Here is a 14,587-nt window from a genome sequence, read left to right as displayed (position 1 = left end):
GAGATTTTTTTCTGTCTGGTCACCCTCTGCCTATACTTAAACCCCACCAAGACCACCTTCATTTTGCCTTCTTCATGGCCACCAATGTTTTTTGCCAATTTGGCAACATTAAAATCTCGTGATTTTCATGGAAATTTTTGAGGCATGCAAACTCTTAATTTCGCTCATTCCTAATAGGCATGATAAAGAAATAAAGTTTCGACTAACAGAATAAGCATGGGTGCTTGGAAACCTTTGGGAGCTAGTGACTACATTCTGGAGAAGACCCTTCCTCCTGGCAGTCAAAAGATGTAATGTCTGGTTACCCTCTGCCTATTCTTAAAACCCACCACAGCCACCCTCATTTTTCCTTCTCGATTACAACCACCAATGCTTTTCGCCAACATGGCAAAATGTCACTGAAATCTCTCAATTTTTGCTGAAATTTTGGAGACAGGAAAACTCAGTTTTGCTCATTCCTAACAGACATGATATAATAATAGGGTTTTTCCTGATAGAATAAAAAATAGTAGGTGTTTTGGAAACCTTTGGGAGCAAGTGATAGCATTTTAGAGAAGACCTTTGCTCCTGATAGCCAGATGTCATGACTGGTCGCCTATTGCCTATAGTTTGCCCCCCATCCCCAGCCCTTCCCCCATTTACCTGCACACAGCTGCATCCAGGCGCAGATCTTGTACACAGTGGCCGTGTTGCAGAAGAAGAACAGGGCGAAGCAGGTAATGCAGCCCAGGATCAGCACCATGGACAGCAGCACGAAGAAGGCAGCTGCTTTGAAGGCTCCAGAGGGGATGGTGCTGAAGTCGGTGAAGGATCCCCGGCAGGTAAATTCCCTGTTCCCCCCTCCATTGCCCACACAGTAGTGGAAGAGCCCAAAGTAGCCGGGCTTGGGTGTATTAACGCTGTCCCCTATCCAGTAGGGTTGTATGAAGACCACCACGTTGATGATGGCAAAGCAGATAGTGAAGATGGCCCAAAGCACGCCTATGGCTCTTGAGTTTCTCATGTAATTGTCATGGTAGAGCTTGGAGGCTTCTTGAGATGGCAGCATCTTGGCTAGCGATCAGATGCCCTCCTGCACAGTGTAGTAGACAAATCAGACAATAAACCCCCTTTAGATGCCACCACCGGGCTTGCAAACCCTAGGAACACTGACTGCCTGGATGTCCATGCACCCTTGTATTGGGCATGCACTTGGTAGATAAGGGCAAATCCCAGAGGAAGGGGGGAATTCCGATGCTAGTTTGGGGATGCAGAGAGAAGGATGCCAACGTTCAGAGTCCCTGGGAGCAACATTTGCCTCTTGAGCCAAAGGAGATGCAAGCCATCAGATGCCCCCAGCTGGAAATGAGCCTAGCAGGTGATGCCATGGACCCGGGCCATTTGCAATGGAAGGAGGGCTCTTAAAACAGCGGAGACTTGGCCGGCTCTAGTCTTCCCTGCAGCTGCTGGGACTCCATCTTTGCTGTGTGCCTGATGCGCGCTCCTGAACATCTGCGCGCTCCCGCTGTAATGCAGACTTGGGGGAGCAGGGAGAATATAAAAAAAAAAAATCACTCTTTGCCACTCTTTGTGAGCTTCAGCAGATGTGATCTCATCTGCTTCCCTGTGACTGCATCCCCTGCAAAAGACAGCCGCTAATAGCCTCCTATTCACCAAGGATGGTAGATTTAAAGGGATTAATCCGGCCCCTCTTCTCCCCCCATCCAGCAGTAATCCTCCACTGATGCTCTCTGTTAACACAGCATGCAGCCCCCATTATTGTCCATGTAAGCCAAGGAGAAGGTGAGCATGCACTGTGGATGGAGCCTAGGCTCAGCAGCGCTGGCAGGGTTTCCCCCTCTCGTCCTTCCCTCGCTGTGTGCCAGGCTGCCACACTGGTGATGTGATGTGGCATGTGCCCACTAGGGGCCAGGAAAGACCACTGATCCTGTTCATCTTCATTAGGCATAAATGCATAGATTTTCACTTCACTGCCTGACAAATGTTCCATTGCTTTTTTTTCCCATCATATTCTTAAAGGGTCAGTTCCCCCAAAAATTGATATTTCAATTATTGGTATAGGTTGATGAGCTGGATCACCTTATATCAAGGCTTAAAGATAAGGAAGCGGTCGCTAAATATGTATAACAAAATACACACCAATGACCAAAAAAAACTCAAGATACACTGAATAGTGGATGGAGCTGACCAATTAGGCTCCAACGTCCCTGATATCGTCACAAACAGTACAAGAGAGATCATGGGATCTCATGGGAAAAACTAGTAAAGGATCACATTGATTTTATTGTTATCTCTTTAAAACATTAATTATTTATAAAGATATACATACACAGAGAGACACACACATTCATATAAATAAATGTAAACTAACATTTTAAAATGTATTAAAACAGATGGTGTCAGTAGGACAGTGAATTGTGTCAGGCAGTAGAGCAGTGGACAGTGTCAGCAGAGCAGGGGACACTGTCATTAGGGCAGAGGTTGGTGTCAGTAGGGCAGTGAATGGTGTCAGGCAGTAGAGCAGTGGGCAGTGTCAGCAGAGCAGTAGACAGTGTCAGCAGAGCATTGGACACTGTTATTAGGGCAGAGGTTGGTGTCAGTAGGACAGTGAATGGTGTCAGGCAGTAGAGCAGTGGACAGTGTCAGCAGAGCAGTGGACAGTGTCAGCAGAGCAGTGGATACTGTCATTAGGGCAGAGGTTGGTGTCAGTAGGACATTGAATGGTGTCAGGCAGTAGAGCAGTGGACAGTGTCAGCAGAGCAACAGACACTGTCATTAGGGCAGAGGTTAGTGTCAGTAGGACAGTGAATGGTGTCAGGCAGTAGAGAATTGGACAGTGTCAGCAGAGCAACAGACACTGCCATTAGGGCAGAGGTTGGTGTCAGTAGGACAGTGAATGGTGTCAGTCAGTATAGGAGTGCATAATGTCAGCAGAGCAATGGACACTGTCATTAGGGCAGAGGTTGGTGTCAGTATGACAGTGAATGGTGTCAGCCAGTATAGGAGTGCATAATGTCAGCAAAGCAGTGGATACTGTCATTAGGTACAAATGGAGAAACAGAAAAAGGGCACACCGACCTAGTGCATTATCGTTTAAAATAATTTATTAAAGAAACAAAAATAGGTATCATACTCACATTGGACATAATAACACAGGCATGTCAAACTGAACAAGATGTATAATCCAAACAACATCTGAGTCCATACGATGGAACCCTGGATGACCAACTGGCTAACGCGTTTCAAGGACACAACCTCTTCCTCAGAGCCAACCTTGGCTCCCTATGATAGTCTGAAATGCCTGGATGGGAACATAGAGCTGCCCCCATACTTTGGAACCCAAGCGATCGAGGATGAAGCAGTGAAGAACAGGCCAAAAAGGGTTTGAGCTTTCATCTCATAATCCAGCCATAGACTGCTACGTGTCTCTGCTACCTCTCCAGAGCCTCACAAACTGTCCCAGGGGAAACAAGCTTTGCCTGCGCTGGCGTCTGTCCACAGTATGTTGCGGGCAGGTGGTCCTTAAGTGATTAAAGACATATATATGAAATCATATATATGAATGGAAAAACATTAAAGCCTTAATATTGGCTGAAGCACATCTCTGTGTGACTCCACATTCCAAGGTGCACTTGAAGGTTTGGAAATATGGCAAATATGGCATATATCAGACCGTGGTTGCTAAATTCTATGGGAAACAGAATATATGATTTAATATCCTAACATCTATGATCTCTCTGGTTTGGGTAGAATGGAGTTTGATGCCCATCCTTACCACCTGCAAATCCCATAAGCCAAACTGCCATGATCATTGATTAGAAGATGGTGAATTAAAGGAGATTTGCCATCTTTACTATACAATATACCAGCAGTAGATGATGTGCTTGGATTTATATACACTGACCACCTGCAAGTGCGAAGACCTGTTGGATTGTCTAATATGCTATGTACGCATATTTGAGGATTTAAATGGACTGTATGGTATTTTTGAACTTGTACTTTTCTTATTATGTTCAAGACTGTTTTAATGTTTCCAGCCAGCAGTGTGAACTTTAGGCCTTTGTTCACGTGTTCCAGGCTATCCTTATCTGCTTGTTACCTGTTGTTATAGAGCTCAATAGCTCAAGCTGACATTTGCCCCCAGAACTGAATAAGTAAGAGAGGTGTCTCCTAACTCCTCTCTTCTTTCCCTGCTGCTCTGTTCAAAGGAAATAATATAGAGTTTAACCCAAGCTAGAATCACACCTCCTTGCATGCTGGCCTGGGAGCGACTAAAAATGAGACCCCCACAATCCCCTCAAGTATAATTTATTAAATGCAATAGAATTAGAAAATATACAACACTCTAACCCCTAAAAACAATTGCAAGTCTTGTGTAAGTCACAGAGGAACACCAAAAGAACTTCATTTGACCAAAAAGAACTTCCTTTTGCCCAAAAGGGCAAGGAGAGGAAAGTGGGACTCATTAGGTGCCACCAAGTATTCACACAAATCAATTTTTTTCATCTAACAAAATATCACAGACTTCGTAAAATCATAACCATCAGTATGTAGTCAATGTGTGATATCAGGCGTCTGGGATCAATGCATTTTTGTGAAGAACTCTCTTCCGCAGGATCCATGTCCGTTGTGAATACTATGACTTAATGATTCTCTATCCAAAAAAAATCACCATAACTTCATATAGAGATACATACATACATACATAGACCTCAAATACTCTAAACATTAGTTGTAAATAGGAGTCCCCCATGTGCGTATGAACATATAATCAGGCTCACCAGCTGCCCAGCATTATATGCATCTGTTCTCCATAGACCAGGCATGTCCAAAGTCCGGCCCGCGGGCCATTTACGGCCCAGGGGTCGGTTTATTACGGCCCTCCAACAGCCCTCCCTGCTCTGTGTAATGTGGCCCTCCCACGGCCCTCCCTTCTATGGCAGACAGTCTTCTGCTTGAGAGCAGAGGGCAGTGTGCATGTCTGACTGCGGCGCGTTCTCCCTGGTCTGTGTAAATGCGGCTGTCGCATGGCCCTCCCTTCTGTGGCAGACAGTCTTCTGCTTGAGAGCAGTGCGCATGCGTGACTGCGCCACGCTGGGAGCGACAGAGGGCGGTGACGTCAGGGCCGGGCTTCCAGCGTGAAGTGTGTTTCTCTTCCCCTCCCGGCTGCCGAGCAGAGACTTCAGCTCCAGCTACCTTTTTCACCCTTCACATTAGTGCAGGTAAGTTTTTTTAAAATATATTTTCAATACATTGTGAAAACTCAGCTGTCAGTTGATCTTAATGTTATGAAATGAAAAGTATGTCGTTTGCAATTAACTTGGCATAAAATAATTTATTTGCATTTAATTGTAATGGTTCAAAGAATGTTCGGAAAAATGTTCGGCCCTCCACCATGTTCACTTCATCCAATCTGGCCCTCTTTGAAAAAAGTTTGGACACCCCTGCCATAGACCATTCCAAATTGGTGCCTGAGTGGCCCATTATTCATGGATAACTCTAAACTGATGACCTGTAGGGGCTTTTTTATGCACCCCCTTTGGAAAATTCAGAGTATCAAAGTTTGTCGTCACTTCACAGGTGAACACAGCTTTTAACATGTTGGGCATCAATTTACTCGGTGCAACATCTCCTTCATATTTAAAAAAAATGTCTTAAATTAATTTTAGTGTTTTTTTGTTGAAATTTTGCACTTGAAAAACTGTTGTGCTAACTTCGTATTTCATAGAAAAAAATTGAAACTACCAATATTTTATTCTCCATTGTCTTTGCTTTCAGAAAATATATAACGTGTTTGGGATTTTTAGCTAATCTTCAGGCCTAACATGATTTTTTTTAAACGCATGCAAAAAAAGAAAGGCTAAATTGTCTCAGGCAGCAAAAGGTTAATAATCTCTGTCACTGACCCCTCTGAAATTTTCATATAATTCTTCATATGGAGAATCCTCTAAAGGAAACAGCAGTGCTGCATCACTTAGAAGTTACCGGAAAATAGAATTACAGTGGGACCTCAGTGCGGACAACTCCAGGTGTTTGAATGCATCATTAGATGCTGTTGTCAAAATGACCCTGGTGTGGTCTTTCATATAAAATTGCAGGGCCGGTGCTAGACTATTTTGTGCCCTAGGCAAGACCAGCTATTTGCGCCTCCCCCCCCCAAAAAAAAGATAAATAAATAAACATTTTTTAAAAAGGGTAAAAAATATTAAATCAGCGAATGGAAACTGCTAAAGCACCAATAGACAAAATCAGTGCCATGGACGGACTGCATCTGTTGCTGGCAGTGGCAGGGTGACAGTTGCAGTGAGTGGAGGATGATGGATCCACACTCTGACAGATCCCAGGTTCCTCCAGAGGTTGCTAGGGGTTCCTTGAGCAGTTGACCACCAATGTAAGGAGCATTCTTCCCACTGACCACCAATGTAAGGAGCATTCTTCTCCCTCATCACTAATGTAAGGAGCATTCTTCCCAATAGCCACCAATGTTAGGTGTATTCTTCTCATTGACCACCAATGTAAGGGACATTCTTCTCACTGACTAGCAATGTAAGTAGCATTCTTCCCAAAGACCACCAATGTAAGGGACATTCTTTTCACTGACTACCAATGTAAGTAGCATTCTTCCCAAAGACCACCAATGTAAGGGACACTCTTCTCCCTCATCACTAATGTAGGGAGCATTCTTCCCACTGACCCCCAATGTAAGGGGCATTCTTCCCAATGACCACAATGTAAGGGACATTCTTCCCACTGATCTCCAATGTAAGGAGCATTCTTCTTCCACATCACTAATGTAAGGAGCGTTCTTCCAAATAACCACCAATGTAAGGAGCATTCTTCTCACTGACCACAATGTAAGGGACATTCTTCTCACTGACCACAATGTAAGGGACATTCTTCTCACTGACCACAATGCAAGGGACATTCTTCCCACTGATCTCCAATGTAAGGAGCATTCTTCTTCCACCTCACTAATGTAAGGAGCATTCTTCCAAATAACCACCAATGTAAGGAGCATTCTTCTCACTGACCACAATGTAAGGGACATTCTTCTCACTGACCTCCAATGAAAGAAGCATTCTTCCTAATGACCACCAAAGTAAGGCTACATTCACACTAGCTTTGTCAGCAAGCATCAGACAGGCGTTTGGGAAGCGTTCGCTGCACGCAATGCTGTTCACACGGAAAGCGTTAGGGTCATGGCAAAACTGTCGCCTCGGGTCGAGTCAGGAGGAGTTGAAGTCTCCCATTCAAGTCTAAGGTGCCGCTCAGCAAACGCCTGGCAGGCATTTGCGGTGCGGTTGCGACACGGTTGCGAGGCGTTTGCGGAGCGTTAATACCATTTAACTTCATTATAGGAGTTTGTGGTGCAAATGCCTATCAACTGCCTCAAAACCACGCATAGGGCGTTTTGGGTGTGTTTGAGGAGCGTTAAAAACACTTCACAGACGCCTGTCTAAAGCCTGTCAAACACTGTAGGGGCGCTTGGCAAGAGTTAGAAATAAAGTCAAGTGTGAACGAGCCCTAAGGGACATTCTTCCCAATGACCTTCAATTTAAGGAGCATTCTTCCCAATGACCATAATGCCAAGGTACCCCAAGATGTAGATATAGTAACTATTAGCAGGGGGTACTGAGACCAGAAAATTAATTAAAGGGTTCCTCTGTGTTAAAAAGGTTGAGAAAGGCTGGTCTAGCACATTTAGGACAACATACAGATTTTCGTCAGTCTTACCTCTGGGTATCCATTTCTGGTTTGTCAATAGCTCTAGAATCATTGCACAAAAGGATCCCTTTTTGGAAAACTGTTTTATCAGTGCTGGGCTCCATCCATTCTTTTTTTTTTTTTTTTTTTTAAGTTCGATAGTTCTCCATATTCCTTCAGAATCTTCATTATATTTGGGAGTGTTATCCGGGGGTTCCCCACATATAACAATAAGTCATCCGCAAAGGCTGCAACTTTATGTTCTATGGTTTCTATCTGAATTCCCTTTACATCTGCGCTTTTACTTATCGTAGACAATAGGGGTTCCAATGACAAAACGTACAACAAAGGGGACAATGGGCAGCCCTGCCTTGTACCATTTGACATTCTAATGGGTTCCAATTTCTCCCCATTTACCGTGATAATTGCGGTGGGCTCCCTATATCATTTTCCTATCCACTCTCGCATTCTCTCTCCTATCCCCAGGACTTCCAAGTTATCCATCATAAAGCCCCAGTCTACTCTATCGAATGCCTTCTCGGCATCAATTGATAACACTACCACCGGATCTTTCCCTTTTCTACTTTTCTGGATAAGCATCAGAGTTCTCAACCCATTATCTCTACCCTCTCTCCCTGGAACAAAGCCCACCTGGTCCCCATGTATCCATTCAGGCATTACAGTGGGGATCGAAAGTTTTGTATTAATGTGCATAAAGAAGCCAATCAAAGATTGAAAAATCTCCAAAAGGCATCAAATTACAGATTAGACATTCTTATAATATGTCAACAAAAGTTAGATTTTATTTCCATCATTTACACTTTCAAAATAACAGAAAACAAAAAAATGGCATCTGCAAAAGTTTGGGCACCCTGCAGAGTTAATATCTTGTACTGCCCCCTTTGGCAAGTATCACAGCTTGTAAACGCTTTTTGTAGCCAGCCAAGAGTCTTTCAATTCTTGTTTGAGGTATCTTTGCCCATTCTTCCTTACAAAAGTCTTCCAGTTCTTTGAGATTTCTGGGCTGTCTGTCACGCACTGCTCTTTTAAGGTCTATCCATAGATTTTCAATTATGTTGAGGTCAGGAGATTGTGAAGGCCATGGCAAAACTTTGGGTTTACGCCTCTTGATGTAATCCCCCGTGGATTTCGAGGTGTGTTTAGGATCATTATCCATTTGTAGAAGCCATCCTCTCTTTAACTTCAGCTTTTTCACAGATGGCATCAAGTTACCATCCAAAATTTGCTGAAATTTTATTGAATCCATTTTTCCTTCTACTCGTGAGATGTTCCCTGTGCCACTGGCTGCAACACAACCCCAAAGCATGATTGATCCAACCCCATGCTTAACAGTTGGACAGAGGTTCTTTTCATTAAATTCTGTGCCCCTTCTTCTCCAAACGTACCTTTGCTCATTCCGGCCAAAAAGTTCAATTTTAACCTCATCGGTCCACAGAACTTGTTTCCAAAATGCATCAGGCTTGTCTATATGTTCATTTGCAAAGTTCAAACGATGATTTTTGTGGTGAGGACGTAGAAGAGGTTTTCTTCTGATGACTCTTCCATGAAGACCATATTTGTACAAGTATCTCTTTATAGTGGAATAGTGTACCACAACTCCAGTGTCTGCCAGATCTTTCTGGAGGGATTGTGCAGTCAAACGTGGGTTTTGAATTGTTTTTCTCACAATCCTGCGAGCTGTTCTTTCTGATATTTTTCTTGGTCTTCCAGATCTTGCTTTAACTTCCACTGTTCCTGATGACTGCCATTTCTTAATTACATTCCGAACAGAGGATATTGACATCTGAAAACGCTTTGCTATCTTCTTATAGCCTTCTCCTGCTTTGTGAGCGTCAACTATTTTCAGTTTTCTAGACAACTGCTTAGAAGAACCCATGGTGCTGATTGTTGGGGCAAGGTCAGATGAGTCTGGGCATTTAAAACCTTTGAAATTGACATAACCTGGTCTTCCCAGACGATGATTGAGAACAATCCATGACACTGGCAGGTCTCAGCTTTGCAAAGGGGGCAGTGCATGCTATAAATTCTGCAGGGTGCCCAAACTTTTGCAGACGCCATTTTTTTGTTTTCAGTTATTTTGAAAGTGTAAATGATGGAAACAAAATCTAACTTTTGTTGACATATTATAAGAATGTCTAATCTGTAATTTGATGCCTTTTGGAGATTTTTCCATCTTTCCTTGGCTTCTTTATGCACATTAATACAAATTTTTAGCTTGGGTGCCCAAACGTTCGATCCCCACTGTAAATCTTTCAACCTATTTGCCAGTACCTTTGCGTATAGCTGAGTGTCAGTGTTCAGTAATAAAATTGGTCTGTAGCTAGAGCACTGAGAAGCATCTTTTCCCTCCTTTTGAATAAGTACTACGTGGGCCTGTAAAGATTCTCTCCTCACCTCCATCCCACCCATATATTTCTTCAGCTTAGGTAACAATATTTCACTATATTTTTCCCGGCCCCTGTACTCTTTAATGCTGCTTTTATTTCTTCCTGAGCAAATTCCGCATCCAAGGAGTTCAATTGTGCTTCGCTTAATTTCGGTAGACCCGCATTTTTTAGATAAATCTTCCTTTTTTCGATGTTAACCTCTTCAGTATCTTTCAAAGAACCTTGGGGACTAATGTTGTACAGCTTTCTATAGTACTCCGGGCTCCATCCATTCTAGTCCCCTTATGGAACGCAACTCATGGGAGCAACACAAAGCAGCTAGGCCATGCATGAAAACCCCTTCAGACTCCTGTAAAAGAGCAATATGGCATATAGGACATGCACTACAATCCAAAAACAATCCTAAAAAATAAAACTGCTATAAACCTAATATTCGCAATTTTACATCCTTCTGTTATTCAGACTAGAAATTGTGAATCCGTAAAACTGGTGTGGATTGCTCAATGTCTGCAATGACAGTAGCCTGGAGAATAAAGATTTATAGACTCCAAGATCAATGCCCTAGAGCCTACAGGGTCGTCATGGCTGTTGGCTTGCACATCGTTTTTCTTAAATAAACTGACTGAGGAAGGATCTGTCCGATCTCAGCTTTCAGCAGCTTTGCTACGTTTACAATAATGAAAGACAATTCCTGATTGGTTGCTCTGGGTCACTGAATAATGCACATTGTAAATGGACTCATGAAAACCCAACCGAACCTTCAGTTTAAATAAGCTGAATACATTCAGGTGCATCAAAACAAAAACTATGTTAGTGGAGGTTCCTTGCCAGGGTTAGGGGTCCGGCTCAGAGACACGCAGCTATAGCAGTACAGAGCAAAACGATGTGTGTGACCCAGGGGCGGACTGACAACTCATGGGGCCTCCGGGCAATAGGGGATCATGGGGCCCCTGTGTCCTTGCCCAAACTCAAAAAAGCCTATGAAAAAGGTACCAAATGGTCAGTCCACCCCTGGTGTGACTATGCTTTACTTATTAAGTGTTAAATTACCTGAAACAAGAAAATGCTATAAATACCACTGTGAAACAACGTATCTAAAAAATATAACCACTTTCAAAAATATTATGCTCAAAAATTATAGTGTAATAAAAAAAAAATATTTATTTATTTCAGGTAGTTATATTTACGCAGCACTTTACATATATATTGTACATTCACATCAGTCCCTAACCCTCAAGGGGTGTACAATCTAAGGTCCCTAACTTACATTCATACATACACATACTAGTGACAATTTAGACAGGAGCCAGTTAACCGACCAGAATGTCTTTGGAGTGTGGGAGGAAACCAGAGTACCCGGAGGAAACCCACGCAGGCACAGGGAGAACATGCAAACTCCAGGCAGGTGGTGCTGTGGCTGGGATAAATTATAGTATAATCTGTCCATAATAATGATTCATAAATCCAAATAAACAAAAAACACGTTCTTAAAGTGTTACTAAACCCACAACAGTAAAAGCAGTCTGTAGATGCAGTAAAGCATGCTGGATAAACTCACTTTGGAACCTAAGGGGTTAATACTCTGCATTGTGTACAAACACTATTTTATCATGTATTCTCTGATCTGCGCCCTTTTTCTACTGTCCTCAATCCATCTGGTGATAGAACAGAGCTCTGAGTCACTCTGCTCATGCTCAGTTTGGTGTGTATCGCTAGAGAGTTTTTTTTTCTTGAGAAGGTGCATGTGATCAGGGCCATACCGGGTTGCCAGCATTTTTTTGTTTTGGAATCATTATATGGGGAGTTGGAGGTCCCAGCTTGTGCACTGCTCCAGCATGCATTCTAATGTATAGCGGTTGAGCTTGGGTAAGATTCTTATTTGCGTGCACATCATTGGTGTGATTTTCACACGTAGGGCCATTGAAACGAATAGGTTGCCCTAAACACTATGTGCAAAAATGCACACACACCAGCATGTCTTTGGAGTGTGGGAGGAAACCAGAGTACCCGGAGGAAACCCACGCAGGCACAGGGAGAACATGCAAACTCCAGGCAGGTGGTGCTGTGGCTGGGATAAATTATAGTATAATTTGTCCATAATAATGATTCATAAATCCAAATAAACAAAAAACACGTTCTTAAAGTGTTACTAAACCCACAACAGTAAAAGCAGTCTGTAGATGCAGTAAAGCATGCTGGATAAACTCACTTTGGAACCTAAGGGGTTAATCCTCTGCATTGTGTACAAACACTATTTTATCATGTCTTCTCTGATCTGCGCCCTTTTTCTACTGTCCTCAATCCATCTGCTGATAGAACAGAGCTCTATGAGTCACTCTGCTCATGCTCAGTTTGGTGTGTATCGCTACAGAGTTTTTATTTCTTGCGAGGGTACATGTGATCAGGGCCATACCGGGTTGCCAGCATTTTTTTGCTTTGGAATCAATATACGGGGAGTTGGAGGTCCCAGCTTGTGCACCGCTCCAGCATTCATTCTAATGTATAGCGGTTGAGCTTGGGTAAGATTCTTACTTGCGTGCACATCATTGGTGTGATTTTCACACAAAGGGCCATTGAAACGAATAGGTTGCCCTAAACACTACGTGCAAAAATTCACACACACCATCCTACCTGCAAATGTGCGAACTGGGCCTAACGGAGGACTCGTTAATGACACCCATTTTGGTTCAAAAAGTTTCTTCCGTATTTCTGAGCCGGTATATATTTTTGCCCGAAACACATTCTTGGTCCATATTTTCCAGGAAAAGGAACTTTCCCACCGCTACAAAGCAATGATAATGTCATTCTATTCTGTGTTCGGGTACAAAGCTGACACAAAGAATAAGCTGCGGCGCAGAGCAGACTGCAGGGAACAGATAGCTGGACATCAGCCAATCGTGTCTGTTCTCCTTTGCTTTAGAGAACCTTCTCCTTACCACTGTCACTGTGTCAGCAACTTTGTTCCAGAATTTCTTCTAATAAGATTACATACATTGCTCCCTCAGACTTCCTCTGTTACAGGAGTTGGTACAGTGATGTCTTTATAGAAAGAGGAGTGCCAGTCAAAGATGGAAAAAGCTTCGAACGGTCACAGTCTAGCATTGCAATCTTTCCTTTATCTGTCTTCCTCCAGTAAAGCTCCGTTTTCTAAGGCCCCTTTTTAAAAAAAAAAGTTAAAATCATTTCTTCTTCCCATTTTTTTTGCATTGCCTTTTCTCCAAATGTTTGCCCTATTTTAGTTCAAGTGATTGAGAGAACGTATTTGATATCACAATTTGATCAGCAAACTTTTCTTTGCCAATTTTGATGTATTTCTTTTATAGAAAACTATTAAAAACAACAATATAATTTCATAGTGAAAGCTGAACTTCTTGTACATTCAATTATGCAGATGAAGTACACCATATTATTTCTTTACGTTGGGCCGCCAATTTAAGTTTTACATAGTTAGTCTGGCTGAAAAAAGACAAAAGTCTATCCAGTGCAACCATAAAAAAAACATAACAAAAAACGTATAATCCTATAGCTGCAGTTGATCCAGATGAAGGCAAAAAAAACAGCAAAGCACGATCCATTTTGCTCCTGCAGGGAAAACAATTCCTTCCTGATCTCCCGAGAGGCAATCGGATATTCCCTGGATCAACTTTACCTATAAATGTTATATCCAGTTATATTCTGTGTATCTAAGAGAGAATCCAGGACTTTTTTTAAAGCAATCCACTGAGCTGGCCACAACCAACTCTTGAGGGAGTCTATTCCACATCTTCACAGCTCTCACTGTGAAGAAACCTTTCCGTGTTTGGAGATTAGATTTATTTTCCTCCCGACATAAAGAGTGCCCCCTTGTTTTACATACTGCACATATGTAGGCGGAGGCAGGTGTTCCTACATCCTGCAGGTGGCACTATGCTGTTGTTACAGATGGGGAGGAGTTTGTGAAAGTGATATTAAAATTATTGTAATGGCAGATTTTTTTTTCTAAAGACACACATCATACTTACCCGCTCTGTGCAGTGGTTTTGCACAGAGCAGCCCCTATCTTCCTTTTCTTGAGTTTCCTCGCAGGCACTCCTGGCCCTTCTCTCCTGCCAAGTGTCCCCACAGCAAGCAGCTTGCTATGTGGGCACCCGAGCAGGCTCACTCCCGAGCACATTCACTCACAGACATGGCTCAGTCCCACTCCCTGCTCTCTCTCTTCATTAACGCACTGGCTGTGATTGACAGTAGCGGGAGCCAATGGCCAGGTACTGTCTCAGCCAATGAGAAGGGAGAGACCACGAACAGCCAAGGCTCTCATGCACATTGTTGGATCAAGATGGGGCTCAGGTAGGCACGATAGCGCACTGCCGCCTAGGGCACAGCCACGGCCGCTGGTGTCTCCCCATCCTCCCTCTGGCTGCTCCCACTCCCTCCTCCTCTCCCCGGTCCCCCCATGTACCTTCTTTCTGCCTCCCTTTTGTAAGCTGCCTCTGGCC

General features: G+C 43.2%; 1 protein-coding gene and 1 long non-coding RNA gene across 3 annotated transcripts in view; one reads left to right on the top strand and one right to left on the bottom strand.

Annotated features, from left to right (window-relative positions):
- LHFPL4 (LHFPL tetraspan subfamily member 4) overlaps nt 1-1,873 on the bottom strand; it is a 162,115-nt gene extending 160,242 nt beyond the window's left edge. Inside the window, exon 1 of the mRNA XM_089654344.1 lies at nt 643-1,873. Coding sequence (XP_089510470.1) covers nt 643-1,048 — 406 coding nt within the window. The 5' untranslated portion in view covers nt 1,049-1,873. The remainder of the gene's footprint in view (nt 1-642) is intronic.
- Nucleotides 649-14,587, top strand: part of LOC149444983 (uncharacterized) — a 39,205-nt gene continuing 25,266 nt past the window's right edge. For both annotated transcript variants that reach the window (XR_016306498.1, XR_016306499.1), the window contains exon 1: nt 649-821. This is a non-coding gene — a long non-coding RNA (uncharacterized LOC149444983). The remainder of the gene's footprint in view (nt 822-14,587) is intronic.

This window comes from Staurois parvus, unplaced genomic scaffold (genome assembly GCF_062004578.1).
Source record: "Staurois parvus isolate SC_StPar_1 unplaced genomic scaffold, SC_StPar_1.0 ptg000757l, whole genome shotgun sequence".
Classification (NCBI taxonomy): domain Eukaryota; kingdom Metazoa; phylum Chordata; class Amphibia; order Anura; family Ranidae; genus Staurois; species Staurois parvus.
The sequence above is the reverse complement of the archived record's forward strand: the minus strand, read 5'-3'. Positions and strand labels throughout refer to the sequence as shown.